The sequence below is a fragment of the Arachis stenosperma genome, chromosome 3 (genome assembly GCF_014773155.1).
Source record: "Arachis stenosperma cultivar V10309 chromosome 3, arast.V10309.gnm1.PFL2, whole genome shotgun sequence".
In the NCBI taxonomy this organism is placed as follows: Eukaryota; Viridiplantae; Streptophyta; class Magnoliopsida; order Fabales; family Fabaceae; genus Arachis; species Arachis stenosperma.
Window position 1 is genome coordinate 138,145,012 of NC_080379.1, and position 12,442 is coordinate 138,157,453.

The window sequence follows — 12,442 nt, forward strand, 5'->3', positions numbered from 1 at the left end:
ATGAGTTTGTCGGAGTTGAAGAACAGCATCTTGGAGAAGCTTGGCGTGTTGGGTTCTAAGTGGGTGAAGAAACTATTCTACAAGATTCCAATGGCGGTTGTCTCGACCGGTGTTCAGTACGAAACCTTTGCGGTTAAGTCTGATGAAGATATTAGGGTTCTCTTCTACTGTGTAAGGAGTTTTCCGGAGATCAGAATCCATGAGTTGTTTGCGAAGTTGGAGGTTGGTGTCGATAGTTCTGGGGCATCCGCTCCAGTTCCTTGCGTAGCATCCGCTGGTGGTGCATCTAGTTCGATGCCTCCGGTCAGACCGCATCTTCCGCCGGTTCAATCTCCTTCTTTTGCGGCTGACTTACAACAAACGGAGGTTGTTGGTTCTGTCCCCTTGGAGCATGCAGCAGTCATTGAGCCTCCCAACGTCGTGGGCACCGGTGGTGGCCTCGTGCCTTATCTCGAAGACTTTGGTGGACCTGATCATATAGAGAATGCAATGCGTGACGATGAATCTGAAGAGGAGCCTGTTGATATCGATGGTGACAGCGATGAAAACACAGGCGGCGATCCAGATGCGCAACATCGGCCTTCAAGTTCTGGTTCTCATCAATACCCTCCACACTTCTCGACACTAAACTTGGAAGCTCTTGGTCAACAGGAAGACAGTGGTGACAGAGTGGGTAGATCTTCTACAGAATTTGAGATTGGGCAATCTTTCCAGAGTAAAGATGAAGCTGTGCTCAGTGTGAAGGACTATAGCATCCGGCGAGGTGTTGAGTACAGAGTCATCGAATCGGATCATTTGAAGTATCATGGAAAATGCAAGGAATTCGGCAAGGGTTGCACTTGGTTGATTCGTGTAGCGCTTCGTGCACGAAAGGGAACTTGGGAGGTTAGGAGGTACAACGGGCCACACACGTGCCTCGCAACTTCTATTTCAAGTGATCACCGTCAGCTGGATTATAACGTTATATGTGCGAGGATTCTTCCTATGGTTAGGGCGGATGCTGCGGTTACGGTAAAGGTACTTCAACAAGCGACAGAAGCTGATTATGGTTTCAGGCCTAGTTACAGGAAGGTCTGGTTGGCTAAGCAGAAGGCTGTGGCAGAAATATATGGAGATTGGGAAGAGTCTTACGCGGAACTGCCCCGTTGGATGCTAGGGATCCAGGCAACAATGCCGGGAACAATCACGGTGCTGAAGACGTCTCCGGTTCAGATTGGTGGTGCTGTAGATGAGTCGAGGGTGTACTTTCACCGACTTTTCTGGACATTTCCACCCTGTATCGAGGCTTTCCGGCATTGCAAGCCACTCGTCAGTATTGATGGTACCCACTTGTATGGGAAGTATGGAGGGACGCTCCTGTTGGCTATAGCTCAGGATGGAAACTCGAACATCCTCCCGATAGCATTCGCCCTTGTAGAGGGGGAAAATGCAGAGTCGTGGTCATTCTTCTTGTCAAACCTACGAGAGCATGTGACTCCTCAGGAGGGTATCCTAGTTATCTCAGACAGGCATAATGGGATCAAGGCGGCCCTTGAGGCACCTGAGAATGGATGGCTGCCTCCTCGTGCATTCCGGGCCTACTGTATAAGGCATGTGGCCGCCAATTTCGCCCTAACGTTCAAAGGTAAGGACTCAAGGAGGTTACTGGTCAATGCTGCCTACGCCAAGACTGAGGGTGAGTTTTACTACTGGTTCGACATCATGCGGACTGAGAATCCAGCAATGTGTGACTGGGCCAACCGTATGGAGTATGACAAATGGACCCAACATGAGGATGCTGGTCGACGGTTCGGGCACATGACCACAAACATCAGTGAATGTGTGAACTCCGTGCTAAAGGGAACTCGCAACCTCCCTGTCACATCATTGGTTAAGTCAACCTACGGGAGGCTTGCTCAGCTATTTGTAGTCCGGGGACAGACAGCAGAGGCACAACTCGGAGCCGGCCATGAATTCTGTCAGGCATTGGTCAAGGCTATAGATCGGAACCTTAGAGACTCCAGGTGCTTTACTGTGACCTTATACGACAGGCATCAACTAGAGTACACCGTGGCAGAGACAACGCCAACGGGGACGTTCTCTCTTGGTAGCTATAGAGTTTCCCTTAAAGATCACCGATGCGACTGTGGGCACTTCCAGGCGCTGCATTATCCATGTTGCCACGCCATTGCCTGTTGCGCCTACTCCCGGCTAAACTGGGCGTCATATGTTCATGAGGTGTATCGTATGACTGAGGTGTTCAACGTTTACAATCATGGGTTTCTCCCACCTATTCCTGAAGGCCTGTGGCCTCCATATGGTGGCCCAACCATTATTCCTGACCCTAATCTGCGGCGTGCAAAGGAAGGTCGTCCAAAGTCAACCAGGATCCGAGGAAGCATGGATCAGTCTCAACATAATCAGCCGAAGCGTTGTGGGTTATGCCGTCAGCCTGGGCATACGCGAAGGAACTGTCAGCAGCGATCACAAACTGGTGGAGGGGATGCTTAGATCTCATGTTGTGTAACCCTCGTCTATGCTGTTTTATTTGTTTCTTGCTCTAAGTAATGTTAGTAACGCGTCGTTGGTTAAATATGTCACTTTCAACGTGTTTCATCAACAACGAAATCTTAGTGTAATAACCTCGTTTTAAATTATCAGTTTCATTAAACCTCTTTCGATATCTTTAATAATGTGCATTATAATGTAAACCATACATGAACACATGAAATACTCTTAATCAGGCACTCACTACATAGTCAAAAGATAAATAATATTTAACAGTACGTCTGAAATACATAAACACTAACAATCATGCACATTACATAAACACTAACAGTAAATGTGCACAATTGTTAGTGTTTATGTATTTCAGACTTACTGTTAAATAATATTTATCTTTTGACTATGTAGTGAGTGCCTGATTCAGAGTATTTCATGTGTTCATGTATGGTTTATATTATAATGCACATTGTGAGAATGATCTCTTCTGGTGCTTGAATCACCCACATATATATAGATTTTCACCACGTTTTTTTACCCTACATAAACCGTGGTGACTCCCCACGGTTTATGAACAACCATTTTCCTACGTAAACCGTGGTGACCTCCCACGGTTTACATGCAAACCAATTTTTTCATAATCCGTGGTGACCTCCCACGGTTTATGTTTGTTTTGAAACCGTGGTGGGTTGCCACAGTTTACATAATATTCATTTTTGCACAAAATCGTAACAACAAACAGATTTACACATTTACGTAAATAATTCTCCCACTTTATTTATTTATGTAAATTGCCCTATTATTTTCATCTATATCCAAAATGTATAAGGTATACGCAAATTCGAAAATAGATAAATGCGATACAAATTACACATTTTTATATATATTATATTTAAATAATTTAAATAAAAAATTTAAAATATCTGTGAGTAGTCGTTATTATTAAAAAATTCTTAATATGTATTTATATTAATAATATATATTAATAAAAATTAACCAAAAATGTAAAAAATAATTTTATATTTTTAATATATTAAATTTAAATTTTTTTCATATTATTGTATTAAAAATATATTTGAAATTTTGTTGATAAAATCTGGGCCGTTAAAGTGAAGCGATGGTTAACGAGCACAGTAGAAGGGTGAATTCTAGAGATGCCCGAAAGTGTAACATCCGTTACCACGTGTCGGAAGCAGGAGAGTCATCACGCCTCCGGTGCAGTGCATATGCCACGTCATGTGATGATGGTGGAAATGAGTGGCTTCAGATCTGGTTCATCATGATCATCATAAATCAGCCAATTAGTGTTGCATGACTCAACAGGTAGGCAGTAACCGAATAACCCACCTCTTATATTGCTACTCCCAACTTAAAAATAATTAGTATACACAACAAACCACTATAAACGTCAAGCTTATCTATCTTCTACACACACATACACTGACACACTCACTCACTTGAATTCAATGGGCGAGGTCTCCTTACTCTCCTCGATCTTTCTTTTCTTATTATGTGTTTTTCTGGATCTGATTTTCTGTTGTGGCAGGAAGTGAAGAAGGTCGAGGAGACTAAAGCAGAGGAACCAAAGAAGGAAGAAGGGGAGAAGAAGCCTGAGGAATCCAAGGATGGGAAGGTAGTGGAGGAAGCTGCAGCCCCAGCAGCACCCCCAGAGATTGTGCTTAAGGTGTTCATGCATTGCGAGGGTTGTGCACGCAAGGTTCGTCGCTCCCTTAGAGGATTCCCAGGTCAGAAAGATTAATATAACACTTTTAATCTTCGATATTTGTACATACATGTGAATGTGATGTTATCTGATTGTTGCTTGCAGGGGTTGAGGATGTGATAACAGATTGTAAGAGTCACAAGGTGGTGGTTAAAGGAGAGAAAGCTGATCCTCTCAAGGTTAGGGAGAGAGTCCAGAGGAAGAGCCACAGACAAGTTGAGCTTCTCTCTCCCATTCCAGTTCCAGAACCAGAGGCGCCAAAAGAAGACAAGAAACCCGAAGAGCAAGAGAATCCTAAGCCCGAGGAGAAGAAAAAAGAGGTTCCACAGTATTTTTGTTTAATTTCTTTCATTTAATTTAATTTAATTCTGTTATCATATTTTGAATTCGATGTTATTTTTCAGCCTGAGGTCATCAGAGTAGTTCTGCAAGCTCACATGCATTGTGAAGCATGTGCGCAAGAAATCAAGAGACGCATTGAGAGAATGAAGGGTATTACCCGATTTTGTGGTCGTCAAATTAATCTCTTTTAAAATTGCATTTAATATATAATATAAGAAAACAAAATACATGCAGGAGTTGAGTCAGCAGAACCGGATCTGAAGAACTCGCAAGTGAGCGTGAAGGGGGTGTTTGAAGTTGCAAACTTAGTGGACTACGTTTACAAGAGGACCGGGAAGCAAGTAGTGGTAGTGAAGCAAGAAACTGTAGAGAATAAAGAAGAATCCAATAAAGATGGTGGGAAAGAAGAGAAGAAGGGTGAGGAAGGTGATGGCGACAAAGACAAGAAGGAAGGCAGTCAAGTAGAAGAGAACAAAGAGAAGAAAGGAGAAGAAGAAGCAGCAGCAGCAGCAGCAGCAGCTGAAGGAGGCACAGAAGAGAGCAACAAGGTGGTTGAACTGAAGAAGAATGAATATTACTACATGCCACCAAGGTATGGCTATGGTGGTGGCAACATGGAATACTATGCAGCTTATCCTGGTCCAGGTTACCCTCCTCAGATCTTCAGTGATGAGAACCCCAATGCATGTACTGTGATGTAAAAATGGAGGATTCTCAAGGGTAATATTGGAATTTGGGAGAATTGTTATATTTGGCTCAATATTTGGCATTATCATGCCTTACATGTGCCCTATGTACTTTCCCCTTCTACATAAAAAAGTATAAGTAATCTACACATAGCGGTAGAATTTTGTAACGCTTGTACTATTCTTTTTCTTCTTTTTTTTTTATTTATTTAAATCTGAATCTGATTGTTATATACTGGAACATAAATAATATCTTCTTTTCCCAAGGTGGTTACTTGTTCCCATTGTTTTCTTGGACTGATTAAGGGGAAAGAAAAATTGATTTTTATTTTTGATTTTGTTCAAATGCATGATGTCGTTAGCTATTCTCGGGAATAGTTCTGTTTGTGGCTACTGTCACTGTGTGAGCAAGTGGGTCTATTATATGTGCATTTATGTGCAGCAGGATGCTAGGGAGGGAAAATGGATGGACATGGATAATACCGATAAAAGAAAATGAAAAGCATAGGGGAAGAGCCTTTTGTGGAGTACCGAGTACATCAGAATTAGTGTAGTGGGGGCATGTATTAGGGGCATTGTTGTTTCAGAATTTAAATTTGACTTGGCAGTGACTCATCTCTAGTTGTACAGTTGTACAAAACCCTGATAACAAAAGTCGTTACGAATTCATACATTTTAAATTTTAGTACCACCACCAAATGTTACGATTGGCAAGATATTATTTATGTTGTAGTTTGTTTCATTTCTAGCTAGTGCGCAATTATTATCATGTTTCTAGTAAATGTCTTCACTAATACCATATACATATACTATGTAATGCTCTATTATTTTGCCTCAGCAGGTTAACTCAAGTGAAGTGCCACAGTTTTCAGTTTTCACCTAAGATTCTTGAAAACGTCACATTGTGGTGTGCCGGACCCATTTGTCCTCGCAACTACTAATCATAACGCACGACAGATTAACAAACCAAATTTTAATTAATTAATTTATTTATTGTTATTCATAGTGGGGAGACGAGGGGAATTGATTGAGATTATGGGAAACCTCAATACTAAAAAAAAAGGAAGGAAAAACCCTTCTTCGTCTATATGCTCCATAGCTTGATAGTGATCCCTCCATCTCCTCCATTGCTATATCCTTAGCAAGGACCACATTGACATGCATTTTTGATTGAAGTTAATCCATTCAAATCATATAGACACTAAACTCAATGGGCTGGTAATTAACATTGGCATCGCCTTTTGTATTGGACTCTACTTCCGAGCTTAATGCAGTACAAATTTGGACTTTGGACCCCCAAAAACAAACAAAGCAAAAAGAAGAATAAAAAAAGAAAGGAAAACTTGAGATTTGAGAACGAATTTTGATGGCTTTAAATTAAAATAAAAGGCAATACCGAAAAAAAAAATTAAAATAAAAGGCATTTTAAAAAAGAGAAGTAATAAATAAATAAAGAGAGTTGAGTTCTGACAAAGTTGCTGCCAAAAAAGGTAGAAGTAGGTCATGGCAGTGGGTATAGTTATAGTAGACCAAATAATACGAATTAGACTCATATAATCACCATAATTGCTTGGATATTTGCACATGCAAATGGCCTTTTGGGGTTAGTGTGTCTTCAAAGTGCGCTAGTGTCGAGAGCTGTGCCAACAACAGTATTCATAAGCACACATGTACATAATTAATTATATCATGGCAACATATATTAGATTATTCAGATTATGCATATAGTGTCTCTTGCTTATAACACAGAATTCTCATCATGCATATATGAAAATGGTGTGCCTAAAGATTCGATCTCACATGCTAATTTCATCATTCCAGCTTAGAGAGTCTTGTTTTTTTGTTTTCTTCTGCGGGGGAATATTGCGTTAAGGCTATGCAATCTGGATCTAGTTATGTCATGCTGGTGGGTCAATTACGGTTAGGGATAGAATGAAAGACGGGAAAAGTATTAAAAAGATAACTAGATACACTTTGTGTTGATTTAGAATTTGTTAAACTATCCGATTGATGATTCTTACACCCACCATCACTTCATTTTAGTTTTACAAACAAACATAATGAATGTGCTTTTTGTCATTTCTCCGAAGCCTTTAGAGGGCCTTTAATTTCCTTTTTAGGTCTGCCTCTAATTTAATTACTTTACTCGCAAGTGTGGCCGAGTACGAGTAGTAAAGAAAAGCTATATGCATGTTAGAATGCAAAATGCCTCCCACTTTTTCAGCCTTTTGGTTTAACATACATATTCCCTTGTTGTATATAACATACAACATATACTGTTGGTAAAAATACATATTCCCTTTTTCAGCCATTGGCTCCCTAGCACTACCCTTAATATATTTTCAATATGGTATTTATTGGGTAGTTAGTTACGAGTATTCTTTTATCAAATGTTATGTTAACAAATATAAAAATACAAATGAACTCATATTACCATTAAATTTTGCAGTTGAACTATTCGATCTATTTTTTTAACGACAGAAAGTATTACAGTATTTATTTTTCAATGTATATCATTCGATACTAATACAGAGGAGTAGCATCCGAATTTGCATCATGTTGTAAGAGAGTAAAAATGGAATACAATAATGCCAATAGAGAGATGCAGAAGAATAGAAGATGGCGTAGTAAATGAAGAGTATGACGACAAATGCAAGGATATTTCGTTGCTACTTCCTCATGGACCCCGGCCCCTTTTTCATCTTTCATGAATTGCAAACAACCAATTTAGCCAAGAGCTTTATTTGCTTGCTCCTCGATCTGCTAAAATCCACAATTGATCGAGAAACGTCACTTTTCTTCCATCTCTATCTTACTCCAACCAAGACCAACACTTCTCTCTTCATCATAATCACGCCTTACTACTCCTCCTCCTTTCCCTTCGCTTTTGAGATTACTCGAATAATAAAACAAAAACCATACGTTCAAAAGTTATGAACTAATGATTAATATGTGAATACTAAATAAAAATGATGTGGCCATCCATCAAAGGCGCATTGATATTAGCGCTGTGTCAATAAGGGTGTACCAATATAGCCAATAACATGCCAACATTGTAAATAAATTTGGTATCCATCCATTGATTACTCTTTCCAAACAACAAATATATGTATTATTATATGTAATATAAAATTAAGAAATGCAAAATGAGTTGCAGGTAATTAGGGTATAAGTGGCTAGGAGGATAAGATAAGATGATGAATGGCATTGGTTGATTGGCCTTCGATCCTGTCATTCTGGTGTTCAATGGATTTGACTTTGACCCCACTTCCATTGCGCGGTAACTAACTAAAGAAGCCCAAAAGAAAGCGACATACAAAAAGATGTTTGCATTATTTTTTATATTTTTTTGTTAATTATTTTAATGCAAAAATTTAAAAATAAATAAATAAGTATATGAAAAATAATAATAGTTATACATTTTATCGTTATTTGTTAATTGTTAGTGATGGTGCGGAAGCAGTTATGGAAGCTAAGGCCTAACAAATTAACAATGACGTAAGGTAGAATGCAAGATGACACTTTAGCTTGCCAGTGTCCTTTCCTACTGCAGCACGTGACACCTCTCCTAAGTCCTAAGTCCTAAGCCATAAACTAACTATAGAGCCAGTATTCTTGAGATTGTGCGTGTTGTGTCGCAGTTACTTAATTTGTAGATGTGGCTGCCGTAGGTCTGCCCCGCCCAGGGCAGGACCCAAATCCTGTTTTTCAATTTTCAATCAATCAAGTATCGGCGGCGAGGTAGGTAGTTTTTCATCTCACCACCATTTACCTCTTTTTCATAAAAATATCTTTATATAAAAATAATTTTATAAATTATTAAAAAATTTAACATATGTAATTGAATTATTTAATAATTTATAATATTATTTTTTTATGAAAATATTTTTATAGAAATATCTATGGGTTAACCACCAAAAACGCCCCCGAATTATTTAAACGCTGACAAAAATACACCCGAATTTTACTATCGACAAAAATACCTTTAAATAATTTAAAAACACAACAAAAATACCCAACAGTAAATATATATTTTCAAAAAATGTCTTAGAGATTGAATTTTGATGCAATTTTTTGCAAGAATAATTATAAAATTGAGATATTATTATTCTTAAAATTTGGTGATTTTTCATTAAGTATATTATTTTTTTATAATTTTTTTGTTAACAACTAATAATACTTTTAAAAAATCACAAAAAAAATATATACTTAACAAAAAATCACCAAATTTTAAGAATAATAATATCTCATTTTTCTAATCATACTTGCAAAAAATAGCATCAAAATTCAATTTCTAATGTATTTTTTGAGAAATACATATTTAATGTTAGTTTTTTTGCAAGATTATCTAACATTAAATATGTATTTCTCAAAAAATACATTAGAGATTGAATTTTGATGCAATTTTTTGGAAGCATGATTATAAAAATAAGATATTATTATCTTTAAAATTTGGTAATTTTTTGTTAAGTATATAATTTTTTTGTAATTTTTTTGTTAATAACCAATAATACTTTTAAAAACTCACAAAAAAATATATATTCAGCAAAAAATTACCAAATTTTAAGAATAATAATATCTCATTTTTCTAATCATGCTTGCAAAAAATTGAGTCAAAATTCAATCTCTAAGGTATTTTTTAAAAATATATATTTACTGTTGGGTATTTTTGTTGTATTTTTAAATTATTTAAAGGTATTTTTGTCGATAGTAAAATTTGGGTGCATTTTTGTCAGCATTTGAATAATTCGGGGGCGTTTTTGGTAGTTAACCCAAATATCTATCTACAAGTTTAATATGCATGCATCCCCAACTACTTACTGATATGGGAATGGGATCTAGTAGTACATATATACATAGTCTTTTTCTTTAGGTACTAGTGGAATCACTGTAAAGGCCTAAAGGGAATGCCTAAAACAAACCAAAAGGAAAAGAAAACGAGAAAAACAAAAGTGAAAGAAAGAACTGATGGTAAGTAAAAAAGTAGCAAGGGAGGAAAAAACATTGCACCGTATATGTAGCGTTGAGATGATAATTGATAAGTGGCTTCTTTTATTCAAATAAATAATTGAACTCCCTATTCTTCGAATTACAGTATTCAACTGCTGAATCAAGTTGATCGTGACAAAAAAAAGTGAAAGCCAGATTAATTTCAGTATCATCATTGTCGAATAACAAGTGCTATATATTGGGCTCCATTCGTGGATATACATCCATCCATAATTTTAAAGCCATAAAAATAGCTTGATCTTTTTTGTCATAAAAGTAGCGGAATGAAAGACATAAAATTGTTGCATTAATTAAAGTGAGTGGGGGGCAAGACTTTGCTTGGACTAGATTGCTGGCAGCCACAATACTCAATGCAAGAGTAATACTTGATTTCAGTATTATTGAAGAAATAATAATCATACTTCACAACTGCTTCTGTAAACTTTCATAGCTTATATTGATTACACTTTTGACAAACACGATGGGTTCAAAATGGTCTACAATCCTCGTTGAGAAGTCGCCAAAGTTGGTGCGTCTGCATGCACTCAACTCTTGAATAAAGTAGCAATGTAGTGTGTTTGTATATATATATATATCTCCGAAATTTATTTGAGCTAGTCAATGATATGATGAGTGGTGTCTTAGTTTGTCCCACACATCTCGTTAGTTTTCATTAGCGCCTGCACAAACAGGCTAGTTCAAATGAATTTGGGCCTTTAATGGGCCTGATCAAATAATGGATCTCCTTCTCTTTCTTTGACTTGCAAATAACAGTTCTCACCACAATGACAAATAAAACTTCCCATCGCCCGTCACTGTCACTATCACTATCACCATTCATCAACTAGTATAGTAGTCAAATATAACTTAATAGAAATTAAGTCAGATTGTTCTAATAGTTAGTTTACTAAATTTTTTTAAAGTCTTAAATAAGTGTTAAAAGTCTGAATTTTATCTTATACATACATTAATTCATTAATTAAAGATAAATTTTTAAATAAAATTCGATCAATAATAAATTAATTTTTGATCTATTAAATTAAAAAATATTACAAAAAATCAATATATATATATATATATATATATATATATATATATATATATAATATGGAAGTGAAAAAAAATGAGAGATTGGAAAATTGCGTAAAGAAAAAAACTCAGCCAAGTAGGGAGAAATGATGTCCGTGAGACCGTGACCCACTCCAACTCGATGCATGCTCTTCTCACATCACATTAGTTGCAATCTTCTACCTTTTAATTTCTTCTGACGCCTACAGTCTACACTCCACAAACCACCCAATATTTCGAATTCAGGGTGTGCAACTGTGCATGGGCCGGCTTAGGTAGTTTAAATTAAATATGGGAAAGTATGAGGAGTTAATGGAATACTTGTACAATATATTGATGGATCTATGTGTTTGGTTGTGGGGGCAACCGCCCCAACTACAATTTGAAAATTTTTTTAGTAGTATATGATAATAATATTTATTTGTCCCCACTAAATTATTAAATTTGACCACACAATAATTTTTTATTCAATTTTTTATACTTGATAATCAATTTAAAAATTTTATATTAAATGTCATTAGAATGATCAATTATCAATTTAAATGAAATTTATATTTTTTTTAAAAATCAACTTAAAAGAATATTATTTATCTTTTTTATATTAGTTTTAATATTTTTTTGTAACAACTGTATTAATTGAAAGAACTTTTTTAACTATAAATTTTAATAAGAGTTGGCTTCTAATTGTATGAGAAGTAAATTTCTAAATAAGCATTTATTGATATATATATAAAAGAGTAATACTACACTTTCAAGTCTTTTTATTAATTAAGTTTAAGCAAGTTAAACAATAAGATTAGAATAATGCTAGTCATAATTGATTTTTGTTATCTTAGATTAATTTGGTTGGACTTATTTAACAAAAAAATATTTGAATGTGTAGTATTATTTTATATAAAAAGAGAGATATTTTGATTGTATTGTTAAGAAAAAGATTACTCAATTTTTAAAAAATATAAAACCTAGATAATAAAATTCTAAATTATGTGTTTTTATTTAAATTATTATTTTAATATTTTAATTTGTAAATTAAATATTTTAAAGACTAATTATATTATATGTATATAGAAAATAACCACCTATATATATATATTAAAATAAAAAATATATATTAAAAATAAATTAAATAATACATATATATATAATTAATGAA

At 35.7% G+C, this 12,442-nt stretch overlaps 2 protein-coding genes across 2 annotated transcripts; both read left to right on the forward strand.

Moving 5' to 3' along the window:
* On the forward strand, nt 1-2,490 carry LOC130966750 (uncharacterized). The gene has a single exon (XM_057891576.1). It carries the CDS (start codon nt 1-3, stop codon nt 2,488-2,490), a length of 2,490 nt encoding a protein of 829 aa, XP_057747559.1.
* Nucleotides 2,491-3,771: 1,281 nt separating this feature from the next.
* LOC130966056 (heavy metal-associated isoprenylated plant protein 7) lies at nt 3,772-5,498 on the forward strand. The gene is made up of 5 exons (XM_057890814.1): nt 3,772-3,956; nt 4,028-4,226; nt 4,310-4,524; nt 4,609-4,696; nt 4,781-5,498. The coding sequence occupies exons 1-5, from the start codon at nt 3,948-3,950 to the stop codon at nt 5,245-5,247; spliced, it is 978 nt and encodes a 325-aa protein (XP_057746797.1). The 5' UTR covers nt 3,772-3,947; the 3' UTR covers nt 5,248-5,498.
* Nucleotides 5,499-12,442: the final 6,944 nt, after the last annotated feature.